Source organism: Pocillopora damicornis, chromosome 14 (genome assembly GCF_964200805.1).
Source record: "Pocillopora damicornis chromosome 14, jaPocDami1.2, whole genome shotgun sequence".
In the NCBI taxonomy this organism is placed as follows: Eukaryota; Metazoa; Cnidaria; class Anthozoa; order Scleractinia; family Pocilloporidae; genus Pocillopora; species Pocillopora damicornis.
In genome coordinates, this window is record NC_142683.1 from 4,345,868 (window position 1) to 4,368,101 (window position 22,234).

The following is a 22,234-nucleotide window of genomic DNA, read 5'->3' on the forward strand; positions in this document are numbered from 1 at the left end:
AGGCTCAAGAGTTTCTTTTTGTTATTCCGTCAGTGTCAGAGGTTATATTGCGAAAAAAAATACAGTGTTATATTCACCTCTGCAGACAGATGTGCTCGTTTTTCTTTTGTTTCATTGATTGTAATTCTTGTGTCGTAACTTCTGGAAAAACGGATTGACAGCTGAAAATATGCTATCAATGGTTGCTGCAAAGTGCATCACCTTTATCATTTCCACGAACAATAAGAACAACCTCACCATCAGATGTTCAGGTTGAACATGGAATTTATAGCATGAATTTTAGCCTTTAAAGAAGGGGTGTTTTGTTTGGGAAGATGACAGATCAAGTTAGAGCGAGTTTGTATTCTGTTGGCTCTATAAATAATTGAACTCATTCTTCAATACAAGTGTAAAGTTAGTTTAGAAGTACTTAACACAAAATGTCATCCACAGCATGTCAGAAATAGCAACAGTGAAATGTTTTGTTGTATGTGATCAGTTCTTTAGTACATGCATGTTTAATTCTAAATTGTGGAATAATGTGAACTTTTGAAGACTTCTTCCCTTGACTAAACAGCACACTTCAAATTGTGAAAATAGGTGCAACACTAGAAATTTGTGTAGCTTTTCTTTTACTCTACTTGTTGAGTGGAGATAAAGAAGTATGCTTCTCATGTAGTGATTCCCAGGGTTAAGACAATGAAATATCCCGGTGCATGGCATCTCCTTCTTGTACATTTTATAAACAATGCAAAATATCAAAAGCAATGTGACAGCTCTCATTTTAATTTCCTGTCTTTTTGTTTTGACTCTGTAGAGTGTTGAGAATATTCTAACCAGTTTTTGCGACACGTTCAAATTACTATGTCGGTCTTATCTATAAAATGTCACATTCCAGCATTCTCTTGTTTTGTCTGATATCCTAAAGTTTGGTTTCCACTGCATTGTCAGAGTCTCATTGTAAATAACATGTAGTACATGATATGATGTTTATTCAGCCTCATTAAAAGATTGTCAAATTCACTGCAAGTACCAAATACAAACTGAAGTAAAATGGTGCCGTAAAAAAAAAATATATATATACATACTTGCCTTTTCAGCAAATTTCTTGCATTTTTTCAGAACCATTAAAACATCCTCCCATATCTTTTGTTTGTAGTTGAAATAAGAAAGTGTATTTAAACCCACAGTATATTTACTTACTACAGCAAGTATGTCTTTAATTTGTCTCCTTAATTTAATTAACAAGAAACCAAGTAATTGTTGTACAAGCCACATTCTAGATAAGCATCCTGTTTTGCATTTTTCTTCCAATTTTTGGCTGCCAAGAAGAACATTTTGTTTGGTAATTCTTTAAATAACATTATCTTCTTCTTAAAAGTTTATCAAACCCTATTTTTAAAGTGAGCTAAATTTATCCATTACACACTTTTTTTTAAATTCAATTTGTAATAATTCTTTAAGCTTATGACATTAATGCACAATATGCCTTTGAAATTCTGTTTAAGGTGGTTTTCATTTACAGCTTACTTTGCACTTTACCTTCAACTGTATTATAATAACCTGTCAATTAGCAAAGTAATTAATAACTGTCTTGAAAATGTGAAAATCCTGATAGCAAACATCTTGAATATATTTTGTTTGTAAGTGTTTCAGGCATTATCAAGGTTTTAAACTCGTGATCTTCAAAGGATTAAATCGTGCCCAGTGCTAAGTCAAATTAAGTAGTGTTTATTCTGATCCATTCTCAATAATGGAAGAACATGACAAGTGATTGTTAGGCAAAGGAACAAAACCGGAAAGCATGGTTGGCACATGACCCAAGTTTGACAAGAATGACTTAATTAACCGGAAGTATGGTTAAATATTGTTCCACTCTAGTGATTTTTTTCTACTCTTCAGTGAAAAGTTCCTGTAACCCTTTCACAATGTAAAACAAGTTAATCTCATCAAGGGTATTACCAAAACCTTTTTTTCACTGAAATTTTTGAGAGTAGATGTAAAAGATTCTTAGATATAGTTCTCACCAATGTGGAAATTGCATATTTTTATGCCAACAAAATCTGATACAGTTGAACCAGTATCAAGTGGTTGGTCATTGAAGTCAGAAAATTCCCCCCCTCCCCCCCCCCCCAAATTATTGTTGCAGCAACCGTTACATCTATTAAACAGTCGTTATCGACCTTGATTGAATCCTAATGGCCTGTTTGTACAGTCTTTACCAGTATTGAATGGTCAGTTAAAGTGTAATCACTCAAATTAAAACAATTAATAATATAAGGGGATTATTTGGTTAGTGATTACATCATGCCATTGCCTCTTACTTCCAAACTCAGTTGAGTTATACAATAATTCTTTTTGTCCTTATGTGTTAGTGGAATTGTATTTTGTACTTTTATTTGGTTGTTCTATTGCAGACTGCATGCTTTAAAGAGGAAAGAGATGTCCTTGTGTATGGAGACAAGAAATGGATAACTACTCTGCATTATGCGTTTCAAGATGCTGATTATTTGGTAGGATTGCAATCTTTGTTGCAGTTTGTTGTGCACCTTACTACATTCAAATACTAGCTTCAGGTTAAGACAAAAATTGTCTAAAAATTGTCTTGTAGTATTGATTATAAGTCATTGCATTCAGCATTTTGAGTTGTGACTGTTTTGATGGCTTTGGCAATCACAAAAATGTTGCAACTTAATTTGCAGCAAAAGTTAGTATCCCAAAGATATTGAAAATGATTTTTTAGGTATTCCTGCACTCTGTATGGTGATTACAGCTCCAAGCTTTTCAAAATCAATGTTTGGCAACCTTAAATTACAAATTGATCATTGGATAATTAGTTTATCACATTTTAAATCAGCAACTTTCATTGCAAATTCAGGTGCCAAAATCTTTTCTTAATTGTTACAGCTTGGAGTGAAAGTGGTTACCGTCGCACCCATTTTGGCTTCAATATCAGCCTGATAGGTTAATAAAAAATATTTTTGTTATTGTCACTGTTATGGCTTAACCCTTTAACTCCCACGATCTTATTAGTAATTCCCCTTATTGTCTGCTATACAATTCATATAATGTTAGTTTGGAGAATTTGGAATTGGATCAACCAATAATCCCCTAATTGATATTTTTCTTTATACTCATTACTTGTCTGCTTGATATTGTGGTGATAGTGTAAGGAGAAATTCTGTCTTGGTCATGAGTGGGACTTGAAGGGTTAACAACTTAAGGTTTGATGAAGAAGGGGAGGAGTGATTGGTGCCAATGTTTATTTTGTTTCTTCAATAGTATTTTGTCATGGACTACTACAGTGGAGGTGATCTTCTAACTCTTCTCAGTAAATACGAAGATCATTTGCCAGAAGAAATGGCCAAGTTTTACCTGGCTGAAGTGGTGTTGGCTGTGAATTCAATACACAAAATGGACTATGTGCACAGGTAGGAAATGCTATCTATCTTAGAGCACATTGATTTCCAGTGGGAAGGTGAATCTGTGTTAGGCTGGTTTTCATGTGTCGTTAAGATCCCAGACAATCATGGAGTGCATTTCTGAAGTTTGGAATGTAATGGGAAAATAGAAATGTTCCCAATTTTCCATATTTGTTGCTGACCATCCCAGGAAGTTGGCATTCTTTATGAAAAATCTGGGATGGTCAGGAAACAATGAAATTGTTAATTGTCTGTGATTTTCCAGACATATGAAAACCAAGCTTTGCTGGTGTAGCAGCTTAATTAGTTGCATTCACGTTTTCCTTTACAATTCTTTATAATGCTTTGTAACTCTTGTTTTTCAGGGATCTCAAGCCTGATAATCTTCTTCTTGATGTTAGTGGACATATCAGGTTGGCTGACTTTGGTTCCTGTTCAAAGCTTGGAAAGAAGGGCACTGTAAGTGTTACCTTGTCTTGTTCTAATGTTAAATTTGGAGATAGAATGCAGAGTAAGCAGAATTGGCCTTTGTGAGGACCATGATGATTGCATTGCAGTTCACTCTGAAAAAAAATTACAGGATGAATACATAGCCCTGTTAGAGGCAAGACTGCCCGGTATGAGTGAACGATTGAGGCTTGTGGCCAGCATTCCTTTAATTCTTACCTTTCATCTCCTGGAAAGGTCATCTGATAAATACTTCTTACAATTTAGCTCTTTCACTCCTAAGATCTGATTGTTAATTCTCCCCTCTAGCTGCTACATATTTCCTTGTAAATTAGTTGTAAGAATTTGATGCTAGATCAAGATAATAACTTCTACCTGATAAGTTTGAGTATTCTCATTACCTGTTTGCTGGATAATGCATGGCTGTAATAGGGTGAAGTTATATGTTAGTCACTTATGGGACTAGTAGGGTTAACAAGTGAAATGAACTGGGAGGAGAATTTAGAATAACAAAATCAGTGTAACAGGTAATTGGGCACTGTAAAGAGTTTTAACTCTGACATTTCCAGTGTTAGCCCTTCAGAGCAATTGATTGAAATGAAATATTGTTTTGATTCAACAACAAGTTCTCATGAAGGTTTTATAAATATTGCTATTAGTTAGGAGGATTGGGAATAAGATTTTGAAAATGAGAGGATTAACAATGCTTGGATTGCTTTGAACCTTGTACCATACAAACTTCACATTTCCCTTTTTTTTTTTCTTAGGTGCGATCAGCTGTTGCTGTGGGTACCCCTGACTATATCTCTCCTGAAATCCTACAGGTATGGTTATATGTTAGTTTTATACTAGATTTGGTAATTTGGACACAACGGAATCACACAGGAAAACCAATGTATGCATTAATGATAAATACCCTTGTCAAGGACAGCCTCAGGGCTCCAACAACCTCATGACTGCTGTTACACGTTTCAGAATGCAAATAAATGCTAACAATTTGAAACACCTACAAAATGTTACCGACCAGATTTTCTCCTAGTCATCATCTATGTTAAATTCCATTTACAGTGTAACCCTGTAGCATCTGAGGGTGACTATTTTCTATTTTCTCCTTACAGTATCACCCCTAAATTAAACATTTAGGTCACAAGAATAATGGAAATGATCACCAACTAAAGCAGGGTTCAACACCTGGCTATCTGCATTACTAGCCACTGGGCTAGTGATTTCTAAAATTTACTAGCCTGAAACACAACTTGGAAGCCCAGATTAATTTTTCTCGAGGTCTACTTCAACCCCAAACATGATGCAAATCTTCCCCTTATTACTAACCCAACCAAATTTTTACTAGCCTCGGGCTACCAGGCTAGCTGAGATGTTGAACCATGCAAAGGAGCTCTTGTTTGTGAAACAAATTCATCTCATCAGCACCATAAAAAAATGTATAGAGAACAGTATGGCAAATATGTATACTGATGTTATGGTGTACAGGGTTAACTTTATTTAACGGTTGTTCCCTAGGCACATACAAGGATTTATGATTATTGTCAAAACTATTTCCACTTCACCCTTAAAACCTTTTTTCCTTTTTTTATATCTTGCGCAGGCCATGGAAGATGGGAAAGGAGAGTATGGAGTTGAGTGTGACTGGTGGTCCTTGGGTGTGTGTATGTATGAAATGCTTTTTGGTGAAACTCCATTTTACGCAGAATCTTTGGTGGAAACCTACAGCAAAATTATGAGCCACACTGTAAGTTTCTAAAATTTAGCAAACTGTTGCCTTTTGCACCAAAATTAAGAACTAGTTTGTGTAAATTTGGTAATATGACTGATCAAGTTGAATGTTATTTGATGTGCACCCCTCAACAAAATTGGAATTAAGGGCACTTATAGCTAGTTAAAACTTATCAATCAGAGGAATGAATTCAGATATGGGTAGATGCCTTTTTTAAGGGTTTTTTCACTGGTAAAAAATCCATTGAAATTGGAGACAAAAGTGAAACCTTTGTCAATTTGGCTTGATAGCTGTAACTGATAGAGGAAGCTTAACCATTCTCAACATATGTAAACCCAAAACCAACAGTTTTGACTGAGGTAAGGATTCCTTTACTGTAGTCAAGCTATTTGGAGTAAAATTTGGTGCTAAAGAATTTGGGTGCTGAATGTGTGTTGTCTCTTCTCTTCAGGGCAAATTCAATTTTCCTTCTGATGTGGAAGTGTCAAATAATGCCAGGGATTTAATGCAGAGGTTTGTCTGAAAAATTTTAATCATTGAGGTTAAAAGTGATGTCTATGACTAACAGCAGGAATGGATTTACATTAAATTTGAACTCACCTGTGTTCTGTTTATCTCACAGACTGTGCTGTAAAATGGAACAAAGATTAGGTCAAAATGGAATTGATGATTTTCGAAATCACCCTTTCTTTGAGGGAATTGACTGGGACAACATTGGCGACAGTAAGTTTATGCTAACCTGGTAGTGCTTTACCAGTAGTAAGTGGGAGGGAAGGGGAGGGGGGACATGCTCATTTCCTGGAATTCAAGAAAATAGTTTCACTGAAATGATGGGTGGGGGGAGGGGGGTTATTTGAGAGGGAGTTATTAGATTGAGAGATTCATTAGAAACTTAAATCTATATCATGGGCTTATTAAAGCATTTTTTGTCATTGTTGTTGCAAGTTTATATGCTATTGCACTGCAAACTGGGAGGCATGTTATCAGACCTCTAAGACTATCATTTGTCTTTGACTATCAAAAAATCAAAGTACTTATCATTTTTGTTTCTTTCCGTATTTCACAGCTGTACCGCCTTACATCCCTGATGTTAGCAGTCCATCAGATACTTCAAACTTTGATGTAGACATTGATGAATCAAGAGCAAATGTATGTGCTGTGATTGCTTTTCTGATTATGTTTTACAAAGTGTAGATAACAGAAATTTGACAAGTGGTCTAGATGCTATCGTACTATTTGTTTGTTTGAAAGTCAGGTATCCAATTCCTTTTTTATATGATTTTTTTTTATAAACTGTTTCAAAGATGACTTGGTTCATATATTTTTACACCAACAAGAGCACTTAAAGTTAACCTTTATTTTATAAAAAATTTACAAATGCCAAGACTTACCACACAACTTTGTATAATTGTTTTTTCCTTAGCTTCAAATGAAATAGTTTCAATTTAATCTTCAGGATGCTATGAGGCCATCATCTGTTTCCCCTTTTACTGGACATCATTTGCCGTTCATTGGATTTTCATTTACAGAGAATAGGTATGTGAACTTGTGGAGTATCTTGGATTCTGCGTCATGGTCTTTAGACATTTGGGGTTCAAAGTGAGAATGTTTTCTGTTTCCTTTGAGTGTAAGTAAGTCCAGTTGGATAGTGAGTTAATGTACAGTGTAAAACTAACATCATTACTGCTTTTTTTCTGCACTAGTCGACTCTCTGATAAAGCTCATTCTGTGATAAAGGAAGCTGGGCATGTCACTCTGGAACCAGTCACAAATAATGGTAATTTGTATGAAATGCTTTGCATCTTTGATTTCTTTTTATGAGTGGCATAGGTCAAACAACATCCAAAACTAGTAACCTCTGAAGTACCTCACTCTTATCAGCAATACTTCCATTTAATTATTTTGACTTATAAATTGGTAATATGAATTTGGTGTACGTCGAGATAAAACCAGCAACCTGAAACTTTTGTTTATTTTTGTCACCTTTTTTCTGATTGATTAATAATATTTTACTGATATTTTTTAAATTTTGTCAATAGATATTGTTGATATTTTGACAAAAAGTTTCATATTTATTACCTCTTGAAGCTAAATCGTGATGGTGGTTAGTTTTCAACTCTAACACTTTGCCCTTCTTAAATTTAATTATACCATTGAATCTCAGTATGATTTATATTTTTAAACAAGTTCCTAGCTCACTATCTGTCGAAGCTTATGAAAGACGAATACAAAGGCTCGAGAGGGAGAAATCGGAACTGGCCAGAAAGCTTCAAGGTGAGCCCCTCTTTTGGCAATTTCCTTTTATTCATAAACACTTTTGGATGGAGAGGCACTGTAGAGTTTGATCTCCCAGTTGGGAATCAAAGCTACACCTCTCAGTGTGGAGTTCAGTAAAAATCAGGCCATCTTTTTTTCTGGTTACTTGTACTACTATCTTAATTTCATATAAATTGTTTTATAGAATCCACTAAAGCATTGCAAGATCAAGCACTGTCTGGTGATGGTTCCAAAAGTGACCAAATAGACACCATGGAAATGAAGAGACTTAAAGACGAAATGACATCAATGAAGAAGAAAGCCATGGGTAAGAGGATGCTTGTTGAATCTTAACCCTTTAACTCCCATGAGTGACCAAGACACAACTTCTCCTCACAACATCAACGCAATATCAAGCAGACAAGTGATGAGAATAAAGAAAAATATCGGTTAGGGGATTGTAAGTTGATCCAATACCAAATTCTGCAAACTAACATGACAAGAACTGTATGACAGACAGTGAGTAGAATTACTATTGAGATCTTGGGAGTTAAAGGGTTAAACCATACTTTTTTTTTTTTGCAAAAACTTAGTGTAGACCTTTCTATTTGCTCTTTGGGAGTCAATTGATTTCTCATGTTCTCTGAGAGGATTTTTTCGAGAATGAGGCTCATCAGTAACATTTAGATGATTAAGGTGCCACCCACTATTTTTCTTCTGCTTTTCTCCCTGGATTTAATCAAGAATGTATTCAATCTACATTTCTTTGATGAAAATGAAAACTTAGACAGGCTTTATAATTTGAAAGCCTATCCCAAATGAATAACAATTTATTTTACAGTTTTTTAATTGAGATGGAAAGGGAAAGGGCCTTATTGGAGAAGTGGGGGGGGGGGGGGTGCTTTTTAGAAATTTGATTTTAGATCAAGGCTAGTTAAGTGGGGGCCTCTTTGAGTGTTAATAGTCCTTATTTAAGAGAATTGATTGTTGCTTTGTTTGCAATCAACAGAGTATGAGGCCCAATCTTCTGAGTTAGAAAAAGAATTGCAAGATGTGTTGACGTCTCGGAAAGACTTGGAGTCAACTAATGAAGGCAAGCTTTCCCCTCTGATCAGACTAGTAACTCTCTGTTCTATTTGTGATGAATTTCCTTGTAAATTTGTTTGGAGAATTTGGTGAAACAGCAAGATGATGTTTATGATCTAATTAGTTTGTCTGCTTCAAGCCACAAGGGTGATGCCTTTTATGTGGTGACCATGTTTTCAGGCAAGATATCAAGAAACAGTACCACCATTTCTGTTTGCCAAAGATATTAAATTATTGGAAAACTGAAAAAACAAAGTAAAGTTGAGGGGTGCAGTCCCTCTCATCTGTTACAGGGTGGAGATTTAACCGAGGACACTTGAGTCTTGAGAAATTACCCCTTAAATTTCCAAGATTTGATTTTTAACTCTCCCATCTAACCGTTACACATTTCCTTCTAAATTAGTCTTAAGAATTTGTTGTTAAATCAAAAGTAACAACTTCTACCTTATGAGTTTGAGAATTATGGTCACCTTCATAGACAATCTTAGAGCGAGTAAGTGCTAAACATTAAAGAGTTACAGTTGTCTGATGCTGTTTTTCTTTTGCTAGAAATGAGTGCCAAGATGCGGTCCTTGGATAGAGAAAACAGAGGCTTAAAAATGGAGAAGGAAGACATTGAAAGAGTAAGTTAAGTTACTTTTCTCCCTAAATGTCTGTCAATGTAAACTGAAATTGATACTTGAGGAGAATGTTTTGATAGAACCTAAATAGATTTCTCACTTTCTACTGCTTGAAACCTTAGGTCCTTCAGGAGGCCAATGAAAAAATAGCCTCACAGCAGAAGGAATTGAAAGAAGCACACAACCAAAGAAAACTTGCCATGGCAGAGTTTAGTGAATTGAATGACAAGCTGGCAGACATAAGATCACAGAAGACTAAGGTGTCGAGAATGCTGCGTGAAAAAGAGGAAGAACTGGGTAGGAACTGTTTGATTTTCTTTAGCCCTCAACTTAAAAGGTAGCACATAAATCTCTTCCCTAGTGTTGAAGGGGTTGGTGCTGTAAATTATAGACCAAGTTTTTCTTTCCTACTAGAGCTCAAACCTGTACTGCAAATGCCTTTTCATTTCAAAATGTATTTAGTAACTTGCAGCATAGTATGGGAAGACAAAGTGATCAAGATAGTTAATCTCCACTGAGTGTATTAGGAGTTAACAAACAATTTCTAGTCATCTGCAGCAACTCTAAATGACTGATGCTTTTCACTTAGTTTAAAGAAATGAAAAGATTAAAGAAAATAGTCTCAATATGCCTCAAAAGTTAAGAACAACTGCAAGTGATGAGAAGTGTTGGCTTTGAAAGCACCATTAAATTTAAGGGGGCCAGAGTGCAGGGTTTAGCCCTGTAAATCAAGTGAAGGATTTCAATCTGTGGTATTATTCTTTTCTTGTCACTGAACTGTTTATTGTTTGTTTTAATAGAGTCCACCTTACAAAAGCTTGATGGTCTCAGGCAGGAAGTTCGCAATGCTGATAGAAAAAAGAGAGAAGTGAGATTTTTTCTCCCTTTTTTCAACTTCTAAGACCGGTGTACTGATTTCTACAATTTTTTCATGGCAGCCATTTCCCATGTTTGAGAAATATTGCAATAAAATCCAAAATGTTTATGTTGATCTTGAAATCAGCATTTGATTTTTCTTATTGACCGCTTGCCTCTTAGGTAGTCAGTCTTTGTATGTGTCTATTTAATGAAATATTGTAAGTGGAGGAAAAGAAGTAATATTTAAATGTTACATCTGTTTTTGTTGTTATTAGCTTGCTGCTCAAGTGGAGGAAATGTCCTCAGAAGCTAACAAGGAAAGGAAACTAAGAGCACGGAGTGATCAGGTGAAGTAATATTCATTGACCAAGACAGAATTTCTCTTTACAATATCAATACAATATCAACCAGGTAAGTGATGAGAATAAAGAAAAATATCAATTTGGAGATAATTAGTTGATCCAATATTAAATTCTCTTAACTAACATTATAAGAATTGTATGGTTGGCAGTAAGGAGAATTACAAATTTGATCTGGGAGTTAAAGGGTTAATGTAAAATTCTGAGCTAATGTAAGTCAATGTTAGTATATGAAGATCTCAATACCCTTCGTTAGCCTTTTCATGCCTTGGATCTCATTAGTAATTCTCCTTACTTTCTGCTGTACAATCCATGTGTTGTAAGTTTGGAGAATTTGATATTAGATCAACTACGAATACCCTAATAGAGATTTTTCTTTATTCTCATCACTCATCTGCTTGATATTGTATCAAAATTGTTGGGAGAAATATTGTCTCAGTCACTCATGGGAGTGAACCTTTTACATCCTGCATATTCTCCATACTGTTCTCTATAAATTTCCAAGGTTCTAACAGGGAGAATTTGTGAAACCATCAAGAGCTTTGTTAGTTTTTGATCTTTTTCCTTTATTCTTGTGACTTAAACCTTTTATTCAAGGGTGATAATTATTTTAAGAAGAAATTAGAACCTTGTCACTCTCATGGATTAAAGGGTTATAGGGTTAAGTGGACTTACTCATTGAGTTACAACTTGGGTGTCTTTCTTTCAGAATGCCAAGCAACTTGAGGAGGAAATAGAATACCTTAAGGTACAGTGTAAAGTCAAGTATTCCTTCATTTGAAATGGAACAGTTTTGTTTGTATTCAAAAGTCAGCAAAGCAGAGTATAAGTGTACTCATGTATCTGTCTTCTTGAGATGTAATCCAGTGGCTCTTTTCCTCAATTGTTAATTACAGAGAGAGAAGTCAAATTGCCAAAAGCTACACTTTTTGTAGGCAAGAGCAAGAATTATTATTAAAATTATTGACTTGCTGGCAGTTTACTATCAAAATTTGCTCTATTGATCAAGGATATGTTGATGAAAATTAAGTTACCTTTATTGTTATCTCAGGCCAAACAGAGAAGTCTAGGAAGACCATTTGCCACAGACACAACAGCTGAGGAGCAGCAGCAAGAAATCACAAGGTAATTCAGGCTATGGAATAGGAGTGAATATTTATAAATGATAAATGCACTTCACCTTGCTTGTCCCAAAAGAGAACTTTAGCAGAGACAATTTCGAAATGCAGACAGCAACTGGAAGAAGAATGAAAACAGTTCTGGTACACTTTGATGCCAATGTTTTGACAATGAGGTCGTCATTTTAGGATTTTAAACCAAACTTTGCTAACCAAAAAGGTTTAGTGAGGAACAGAAGTGAGAGCTTTTAATGTCCGGCTACTGTCTGCATCTCAAAAACATTTGTGATTGAGTATGGTATTGTCTGGTAGCTTTGGGGCACCTCTCTTGAGTTCTTTCCAATCCTCTGATAGTCTAAGGGTAGCGCTTAACCTAAACCCATTATTTCCCAATGTCAAAATATACATTAATTGCACTGTCTGCCAGTCATTTAATTTTTTTTACTTTAGTTCTGTGAATCTGTTTTTGAATCAAATATTATCTTTTGGTTGATATTCTTCTGTCTTCTCATTATCTGTTTGCTTGAAAATGTATTGTTATTGTAAAGAAAAAGTCCTTTTTGGTCTTCGGTGGGGATGGAAAAGTTAAGATGGACTTTTGTTTAATGTTACTCTTTTTTAAATCTTCACACTGTTTTTTTTTTTCTCTTAACCCTTTCACTCCCACAAGTGACCAAGACAGAATTTCTCCTTACAATATCAATACAATATCAAGCAGGCAGGTGATGAGAATAGAGAAGATTATCAATCATGGGATTATTAGTTGATCCAATACCAAATTCTCTTAACTAATATCATAAGGATTGTATGGCAGATAGTAAGGAGAATTACTAATCTGATCTTGGGAGTGAAGGGATCATGATCTTGAAATGTCCCCATATGATAATGTGCATGATAATATGTTATTGTAATAATTGGTGTGTCCCTTTTGTCTTTGAATGATCGTAGATTTAAGCTTAGTGAAGTTTATTGTTATTATTTCAGACTCAAAGCAGAGATAGAGAAGATTAAACTTGAATATGAGGAATCAACTTCCCATGAACAACAGAAATATACTAGTGAAATTAAGGTGAGTTTTTGCTATCTTCAGTCTCTGATTTTTCCACTTTTATGAAAAGTTGTTCAAAGCTTGCATATATTTAGATAGTAGTTGCACTATTTCATGATCACTTCATTTTTTTAATGTTGATAGTCATCATCTGCCTTTTTAATTTTTAATAGGAGTTAAATGAGAAACTTCTTGAAGCAGATTCAGCAAGAGAAAGCTTGAAAAACGAGGTAATTTTTATGCCATCTTAAATTTGTGTTACCAGCTCAATCTGCACTTCTGTTCTTTGCTTGTCACACTAGCTACTTGCAGACTTGTTAATTTTGTTGGTCTTTGATATACTTCCAGATCTCTGCACTGACTGCCAAAGTAAATGAAGCACGCATGGACAGGTAAATGATTTTACTTTCTGTGCTCAACCATCACGTTTTGATTGTTAGTTGAGGGGCAGGTACAGTGAAACGTTTAGTTGTCCTGTGGAATCTGTCAATGATAGTGTCATGAGGGTGGGGGTGGGGATACTTGGTCAAGTTTTGGAATCTCAGTATCTCTACTCCATTATAGTCAATTGTATGGCCAATTATAGACCCCCCTCACGTTTAAGCAAATGTGATTGTCATAATCCCAATTCAGACAACTTTGTAATTGCTAATCTTCCCAGTTTTAAATCCCTGCTGACCAGAATTTCTTACCCCCAAAATCCTGCAAATGTGTGACCCATTCTTTAAACTTTATTGAAAATGCTATCCCATGGAGGGCAATCTAGTCATGAAAATGTTACCCCATCTAGCGGCACAACTCCATAGGCTTCTTACTAGGAAGTCCCCCTCCCCTGGAGTGTGTCTTTGCTTGCGCTAAGTAAAGAATACAAGAAAGCATATTCTTACATATGTTCATATAGAGTAAGATTATTTTGTCTTCTTTGATACATGTAGTATTAACGAATGTATTGCCAACTATCTGCTTTGTCATTCTAGTGTCAAAGAACATCAAGAAGCCATGGAAGAATTGAGGAGAAAGAGTGAGAGAACCATGGGCATCCTAGAAGAGGAGAACAAGAAATTACAAACTGACGTTGAAAAGGTTTGCAGTGATTGATTTATCTCTAAAGTGGAAAAAAAACTGCCTTTATTTCTCTCATCCATCTTTTAAGTATTTTGATATTTTGGTGGTGTGAAGATGAAATCCACCTGCATAAGTAATTATTTGTTTATTTTATTTTATTTAATTAATTATTTTTTTTCGGGGGGGGGAGTTTATTTAGAGGCTCACCCAGCTAGAAGAATATTTTTTTAGTAACATATTTTACTCTTCCAGTTGAATCAGTACTTGTTGAGTTTTGGAAATCCAATCCAAAACCTGTTGGTCCCTAATTAACAGATGGGTTCAAGTTTTTTAAGCTGCAACCAATTTTTGTATCACATTTTATTCAAACTAAGTGGTACACTTGATTCTTATTTACTGCTTTGAATGTTGCAGATGACAGAAACTTTGAAACGTACTACCTCTGCTCATCGTAAACTTGAGGAAGAAATGAGGGACAGCAACGAGAAGAAAGACGCTGTGGCTCATTGGGAAGCTCAGATAGCTGAGATTATTCAGTGGTATGTTCAAGCTCAGCTTTATTTTAACTTCACACGATTGATTAACGTGTATCTTCTCCCCATGATATCCATACATTATCCAGCAAACAGGTAACGAGAATACTCAAACTGATCGGGTAGAAGTTGTTATCTTGATTTAACATCAAATTCTCATAACTTATTTACAAGGAAATGTGTAGCAGTTGGAGGGGAGAATTGATAATCAGATCGTGGGACTCAAAGACTACAAATGGATTGAATAATTCAAATCCTTTCTCGTATGGCTGTTTTTGATGAAAAGAATAACGTTTGCTGGATTAAAAAAAATTAACAATAACGATGATGTTAGCTCGAACTTTTTGGAATGAAGTGAAACTCAGTTTTCTCATTAAGCTGTGTGCCTAATGCAGGGTTACGTAACAAAAGTATTTAACATAGTCCATAAGTACAGCTTTAACTGTATTAAAATGGCGTTTCCTTTTAATTTTTTTCTCTTTTTTTTCATTTTTCAATGAAGGGTAAGTGACGAGAAGGAGGCGAGAGGTTATCTTCAGGCCTTAGCTAGCAAAATGACAGAAGAACTGGATGGCCTGAAATCTTCAGGGTATGCTACAATACCAAGGGTATGTATTGGTTTATCAGTCATTAAATAGTCTCTAGCAATACAATTTAAATCAATGGTTTCAGTAAAACTTTTCCATCAGTGGCAGCTTCGGGCGTAAAAGGGGACTGTACCCAAAAAGGGGCAGTAAGGTGAAATCCAAACACGAGTGCCTGCTCGCAGGCTTAACAGACAGCGGTCAGCGTCTCATAGGCGGCGGTAGACCCCTGATAAAATACTTTTATTGAAACCCTTGTTAAAATAGGCAAACAAATACAAAAGACACAGCTGATCCTGTGGCCTGCTTTTGAAACAAGCTTTATGGTTGGCAATTTATCTTTTAATATTTCCTTTTGCCCAAATGACAAATCAACTTTTTTTTGTTACTGGCTTTAGTTAAGAAATATTGTGTGGTATGTTGTGCACGGAAATAAATTTAATTCCATTTTATTCTTGCAAATATTGCAGGGTGAAAAGAACCAGTGGCAAATGAGAAGGTCGCAGAAAGTTGAAAAACAAGAGATATTGAGCCTGCAGTCGAACCTTCAAGCTGAGATTCAGGCGAAGCAGCAATTGATGGAGGAACTGAACAAAATGAAAGCTGCTAATGTAGCAAATGACAGGTGGGCTTAAATAATGCTGGAAAAACATGATAGCCAACTAGGCAAAAGCTAATACAAAATCAGTTTATGCTGCAAGATTTATCATTTTTGCGAGGTATGACGACATGCTTATCGTTGTGTTTTACCCGCAGAGGTTTTGTAATCAGTCGATTTGTACCCAGCTACAGCCGCATTCCTACTCAGTCAATTTACTCGTTTCTTACCCATACTCGCGAGTATAAACAGTACATTGTTCTATTTAAAATATCGCACTTACCTTGCGCTTTGCTGTAGTTTAGTTGTAATTTTCAAGAAGGTCACAAGGATACACAGCAAAACATTGCTTATATCTTACTCGCCTGACTCTCTATTAACTTGTAAGTAACAATCGACATCTCTTCGCGCACTCGCACACGAGTTATTTCGTGACATCTCCTGGATTTTGATCCTCATTGAATGTTGGGATGTCTACGACCGACCCAAACTGATTGCAAATCGTCTGAGCTTGTGTTCGACTAAACTGAGTACAAAACGTCTGTCGGTACTGTAAACACTTAAATTTGTTTCAAATAAGTTCACCAGGTAATTGTCGGGTGACTATTTTCCTGGGAAATGTAATTCTTAATTATTGCTAATTTATTGAGTTGAGTTTTGATTATTATGAATGATTATAGGAAATTGGGTGAATCTGAAGCACAGTGCAATACTCTTCGTGATGAAGTCAAGCAACTCAAAGCAGAAATCGAACAACTGAAAGTTGGTGGCAAATCTGGAAGTAAGATTTAATTTACTTTTTTAACAGAAATAATGTGGAATTTACCCAGATTTTCATAATAAAGAGATTAAGCGAGATGTTTTGGGCAAATGCTCTATGTATCCGTCTGCTTTCAGCAGTTTTTACGCTGAAGCTGAAATATTCTTATTAACTATGGAGAAGGGATTTTCCAACAGTATTAATTTAAGGATATTATGAAGGAAAAATTAGATCAAAGTTCTTTTTGACTTAAGAAAATCCTGCAATTTGTGTTTTGTTGCCGTGAGCATTGGCATTTTTTTCGTGTTCTTATTTCTAAATGTTTGTTGCCAAGGTATGAGTTAAACCCTTTACTTCAAAATGTTTTGCGCGAGGGCGGTATGGTTCTGCGTGTGATTACCGGAAAAATTAATTTTTCTCTTTGTTGTTGTTTTTTTTTACAGATGGATTCCCTTTCTTGTACATGAGAGAAACTTCGCGAGACTCAAGACTGGAAGGATTGTCAGAGGTATTCATTTGTTTTCATTTACTTGATTAGTAAAGAACGCAAGGAGTTGTTTAGTTTTGAGGATAAGAGCGCTTCTTGTTTGAGAGTCTTAAAACCAAAACTAAAGAAATTACAACTGCCAATCAGAAGAAAGGAAAATACCTGTAAGAGCCGATGAAAACTCCAGGTGAAAACGAGCAAACTACCTGAAGCGCGGGAAAACGCAGGTGCACAAGCGATTGGAGTTAGAATTGTATCTGATTGGCGCGAGTTTTTTTGGACCAACGTAATCTTATTAACAGATAAACCAAACAAATACACAAAGAAAGTGAAATAAGAAACGACCGAAACACTCAGTTTTGAAAGTTAAGCAATATTAACGATTTTTCCAGTTGTTGTTTTTCTGTTCTTGCTTGTTTCAATAGGAAAGCTGACGTTTCGAGCGTTAGCCGTTCGTCAGAGTGAATGGCGAAGTGGTAACGCTCGAAACGTCAGCTTTAAAACTCTTTACGGTGGCCAATTTACGTTATAAACTCGGTTGATGGTACCAAATTACCCTGTTATACTCTCCCACCGACACAGGACCACAGTTTCTTAAGAAACTTACCTCATCGCAACAATAAACAACAGGAAAACTTAGTTTTGAAAGTTCAGCGATATTAATGATGTTTTCTTCTTATTGCTGTTTTTCTCTTCTCGCTCGTTTGAATAGGAGATAGATGGCCAACTGAGCGAGAATCAGAGGTCTCGTTCGAGTAGCACTCCCTCGACTGCTCCTCCTGATGTAAGTGTCTTCCTTCTGTTTCCAGTATCTGAATATCAATTCTCCGCACTATCTGTCATACATTTCTTTTGATTTCCATTTTGAGAATTTGGGGTCGGATTATGCATTTTTCTGCAGCTCATGTCTCGCTTCTAATCACCATTCTGCTTGAAAATGTTTCGGCTTTGTAAAGCAAGTTCTCCTTTAGTCACTCGTGGGAGTGGATTTGTCAGGTGAAATGACACCATTTAATAACGACCACTAACGATAACGGATCTGTTTCCGTTGCACAACACGCACATAATTCATTAAATGCTGATATTTGATTTGCTTTTATTTTCCATCAGTCCATTTCAATAAGATCATCCATATCATCTGTGTCATCCATCGCACCACCTCAGGTGAACTGTCTTGTTATGGTGTCATCATCTATTACTTTACCTTGACTGTTAAAACGCCTTTTGATTGAGTGTCGTAAACTAAAACTAAAGGAAATCGGCCAATCAGAAGAAAGGAAAAGAACTAAAGAGAACTCAAAAGTTTAAGCAACCAAACTGTCTAAAGCGCGGGAAAACGCAGGCGACCAAACCGTAATTGATGTTACATTTGCATCTGATTGGTTGAGAGAGTGACGCGAGTTTTCTGGACCAATTATCAATGGAAACCATTGGAATATCGGAAACATTTCGACACTCAGTTGAAAATTGTTTTAAAACGATAAGGCAAAGCATTCATTATCTTGTGGCACAATTCATTTTTTGCTTTGTTTAGAACTTACCTTATTGAAGCTTAGTATTTCTTGCTAATAAGTTTTCAATTTTGCGTAACTATACCTCTCACTTTCTAGTGCACACACGCTTTGTTACCTCTTGTTTTATCTTTTCATTGTTTTCTATACTTATGCAGTTCTGTTTTTCTCGCCAGCCTCGAGTGCACAAGTTCTCTGTAAGAACCTTCACTACACCTACCAAGTGCAGCCAGTGTACATCATTAATGATCGGTTTGGTCAGGCAAGGTTCCATATGTGAAGGTGAAGTTTTGCGATTTGAACTTGTTTGGGCAGATTTCCGAAAAAAGGCTACCCTCTACTTCATGCCAAATATAGTGATTGCAAATAGTTAAAATGGGAGACCCAACCAAACAATTTTTATGTTGTTACTTTTAGTTACCATAGCCCTGCTCAGATTATTGCAAGGTCTTGTTAATGATAAGATTTTTATTTTTTTGAGTTAGAGTATACCTTTGTCAAACTCAGTACTTGGAAATGTTTTCACTCTCTCACAGTGTTATTTCCAAAATAGTATTTTTTTAAACCCTTCGTCATTATTTTTTGTTGTTGTTGTTTAGTGTGTCAATACGCTTGCCATGTGTCCTGCACTGATCAAGCTCCTCCTGTTTGTCCAATTCCTCCGAGTCAAAGTAAGTGTTTCCAACAACTGGTTTATTTTAATCGATGTAGAAATATTTTGTGTATTAGTAATTTTGCTTGACATTATTCTTTCTTCTTTGTGTAGTGAATAGAAGGCCGCTAGGAATTGACCCTGAAAAAGGAATTGGAACTGCTTATGAAGGAATTGTTAAGGTAACCCAAGTCAGAAATTATTCTCTTTTCAGTAACATGTCCAATGTACTTTTTGCTTCATCAGTAGTGTGTGGGGCACATTGGTACATAGCCAATCAGAGAAGAATATTTTCTATCACGTGGTACAAATAAACCAATCACATGGCCGGATTGGCCTCGTAGATGGCGTTTTGATATTCCGTAATCTTTTTGTCACGGCCTAAGTGTCACGCAGTCTCATGCAAGGAGTCACATTGTCACGCTGAGCAGGAATGACGATAGGGTCAAAGGACGGAAATGACGTCTTCAGACAGAAATTTGTATTGACAGGAAGTGATACGCTTGTATGCTGTATTATCAGTTTTACCAGATGGTCGCTGGTTGTCTCTACTTAGCTGTTTTATTGCCTTTAGATTCCTAAGCCAGGCGGAATCAAAAAAGGTTGGCTTCGACAATTCGCTGTCATCTGTGACTTCAAATTGTTCCTTTTTGATGTAACTGGTGACAAACCCCCTCAGATTTCTCAATCAGCGACACAAGTTATTGACATGAGGTGAGCGCAGCACAAACGTTACCGAGTTACCTTGATCAATCTTATAACCCCCAGAGTGACCAGCATCGTATTTCTCCCTACAACATAAACCCTGAATCAAACATTTAGGTCATGAGAATAAAGACAGTGGTCACTACTAACAACGCTTTTCATTGTATAACAAATTCTCCTCGTCACTACGACGGGAAATGTAAAGAGATCCGTGTGGAGAGAATCTGCATGCTGATGTTAGGATGTGAAAGATTAACCATTTTGGTGACGTCACTTTTTTTACTCAATTACACTTTACTTAAATCTCAAATTAACTCTTTTTGGTAAGAAAATTGAATTAGTTACCACTCGGAAATGTAATTGTTCAGCAGCTCGTTTTTCAACCGTACGGCATTTTTGTTTCATTCACTTATAAAATGTTTGAACAGTTATTTTTAAAGTCAAGTTTCATTACAAATGAACTTAATGGAATTTATTGTGCTTGATCTAAGTTTATTGTAAAAGACTCGATCTTCATGAAAGTATTCTTCGTTCTTTGCAGAGATGAAGAGTTCTCAGTCAGTGGGGTGCTCGCTTCAGATGTTATTCACGCAAGTAAAAAAGACATAATGTGTATTTTTAGGGTATGTAAATATATATATTTTATTCATCCAATACTTGGGTAGTGAAACACAGCCATCGGCATCATGCAGTGGTGAGGCGTGAGTAGTCCAGTGGTCAGTGTGTTGGACTCTGGGTCCGACGGCCCGGGTTCAAGTCCTGGCTGGGGCACGACGTTGTGTCCTTAAGCAAGACGCTTCACTCACATTGCTTCGTCTTCTCGGATAGGACGTCAAACCGTAGGCCCCGACTCCTGCAGGGTTGGGGTAGGAGACGTAAATTTCCCACGCACGAGATTATTGTGTGGTGGATGTCCTCCCCTGGGGTGGGATGGGTGGAAGAGACACTTGTGAATGAATTGAATGAATGTAAATGAATTGTAAAGCGCTATTGAATAGCAATAGAAATAGCGCTATATAAATACTGTATTAGTATTAGTATTACTAACAAGCTGGTCTCTTTTAGATCACGGCTTCTCAGATGAACCCTCCAGGAGAATCTCTAACACAGCTGATATTAACAGAAAGTGAAAATGACAGGGTCAAATGGGTGAATGCTCTGCAACAGTTACACAAAGCCCTCAAAGAAAATAAGGAGACCTCCAAGACGGTAAACACGTTTTTAAAGACATACACAGGGGTATTCTCTGTTATAGTGAGAGTGTAGTTTTTTGCATTTTTTCAGACTGCTTGCTCATTCATATTATGTTTCCTTTAGGTTTTATAATGTGGGTCACTGTGTTTGATACATGTGTCTAAATTTGTTTTTTTTTTAAACGGAGTACTAATATTTTTTTTTGTACTGATTATTTTAACTATATGAGCGTTTAGAAGACACCCTTCGTATGATCAGCTGAAGCTTGTTCTAGGTTTTCAGTTGGTAAAAAAGAAGCTCGATAGTAGACGACGCAACAGTAGCGGATGAGTAAAAATATGGGAGGTTTGGGTCGTGTCTCGTCGGGTCGGGTCGGGTCGGGTCGGGTCGGGTCGGGTCGGGTCGGGTCGGATCGGGTCGGGTCGGGTCGGGTTGCTCGTTTTTTGCCTTCGTCTTAATTCTGTACTAATATTCTTGTGCTGTACATACTTTTTAAAGAAGGCAGCCTCGTTGTTGGTTACTGTGTTATCTTCCTCTTAAGATAAGAGGAAGAATTAAGATGTGCTTTTTTTTTCCAATTTGTGCTGGAAATTTGAGTTGTATTTCTCCTAAATGATAAGAGACACTTGTATATTATAGTTGATACTTTGTGATTTTGTTTTACATACAGCAAGTTTACCAGGCCAAAGAAGTCACCGAGTCCAATCCACAGATCAAACAAGCACTCTGTGCAACAATAATAGACACTGACCGAGTGTGTTTGGGTACAGAAGATGGTCTCTTCTGCATTGAATTGATGAAAGAAAGTAAGTACCTGTTCCAGGCGTTCGGAACGCAACCCGACCCAGACCTCTCTCTTTCTTTTTTACCGTACCCAGACCTCCTTTCTCTATCGGGCTCCTTTCTACTATCTGAAAGGCTGGAGCAGCTATTTCCGAGTTAACTGAAGGAATAAGATGCACCAACTTGGGGCAGTCTCATAGACCTAAGTTTATTCCTCAATTTTCATGTTTCTTGTGCTTATTTGTCATTTTGTCGTTTTAATTTCAGGTTCGTCCCGCATTGGTGACAATAAGAAGGTGTCTCAGATAGAGATGTTACCAGATGAGCAACTTCTCGTTTTAATATCAGGTAAATTATGATCCAAAAATAGAAAAAGCGTACAAAAAGGAATGGATTTTCACTTCTGCGAAATAAGGGTTAAGTTTTTCGTCAAA

The 22,234-nt window shown here is 36.3% G+C and overlaps 1 protein-coding gene across 9 annotated transcripts in view; it reads left to right on the top strand.

Annotated features, from left to right (window-relative positions):
• LOC113676079 (serine/threonine-protein kinase MRCK beta) overlaps positions 1-22,234 on the top strand; it is a 36,183-nt gene that overhangs the window by 1,566 nt on the left and 12,383 nt on the right. For 5 of the 9 annotated variants that reach the window (XM_089193432.1, XM_089193436.1, XM_089193433.1 and 2 more), the window contains 38 exons: positions 2,397-2,492; positions 3,262-3,410; positions 3,767-3,860; positions 4,616-4,672; positions 5,455-5,598; positions 6,035-6,096; positions 6,206-6,306; positions 6,650-6,732; positions 7,040-7,119; positions 7,287-7,360; positions 7,771-7,857; positions 8,045-8,167; positions 8,849-8,932; positions 9,475-9,548; positions 9,668-9,842; positions 10,346-10,413; positions 10,679-10,750; positions 11,472-11,510; positions 11,814-11,887; positions 12,865-12,949; positions 13,102-13,158; positions 13,277-13,320; positions 13,906-14,011; positions 14,408-14,532; positions 15,029-15,134; positions 15,581-15,735; positions 16,389-16,489; positions 16,912-16,976; positions 17,668-17,739; positions 18,066-18,119; positions 18,643-18,748; positions 19,066-19,137; positions 19,233-19,300; positions 19,693-19,832; positions 20,365-20,446; positions 20,889-21,032; positions 21,688-21,823; positions 22,068-22,148. In XM_089193432.1, coding sequence (XP_089049558.1) covers positions 2,397-2,492; positions 3,262-3,410; positions 3,767-3,860; positions 4,616-4,672; positions 5,455-5,598; positions 6,035-6,096; positions 6,206-6,306; positions 6,650-6,732; positions 7,040-7,119; positions 7,287-7,360; positions 7,771-7,857; positions 8,045-8,167; positions 8,849-8,932; positions 9,475-9,548; positions 9,668-9,842; positions 10,346-10,413; positions 10,679-10,750; positions 11,472-11,510; positions 11,814-11,887; positions 12,865-12,949; positions 13,102-13,158; positions 13,277-13,320; positions 13,906-14,011; positions 14,408-14,532; positions 15,029-15,134; positions 15,581-15,735; positions 16,389-16,489; positions 16,912-16,976; positions 17,668-17,739; positions 18,066-18,119; positions 18,643-18,748; positions 19,066-19,137; positions 19,233-19,300; positions 19,693-19,832; positions 20,365-20,446; positions 20,889-21,032; positions 21,688-21,823; positions 22,068-22,148 — 3,535 coding nt within the window. The remainder of the gene's footprint in view (positions 1-2,396; positions 2,493-3,261; positions 3,411-3,766; positions 3,861-4,615; positions 4,673-5,454; positions 5,599-6,034; positions 6,097-6,205; positions 6,307-6,649; positions 6,733-7,039; positions 7,120-7,286; positions 7,361-7,770; positions 7,858-8,044; positions 8,168-8,848; positions 8,933-9,474; positions 9,549-9,667; positions 9,843-10,345; positions 10,414-10,678; positions 10,751-11,471; positions 11,511-11,813; positions 11,888-12,864; positions 12,950-13,101; positions 13,159-13,276; positions 13,321-13,905; positions 14,012-14,407; positions 14,533-15,028; positions 15,135-15,580; positions 15,736-16,388; positions 16,490-16,911; positions 16,977-17,667; positions 17,740-18,065; positions 18,120-18,642; positions 18,749-19,065; positions 19,138-19,232; positions 19,301-19,692; positions 19,833-20,364; positions 20,447-20,888; positions 21,033-21,687; positions 21,824-22,067; positions 22,149-22,234) is intronic. The other 4 variants (XM_089193434.1, XM_089193438.1, XM_089193435.1 and 1 more) reach the window with 1 other exon arrangement.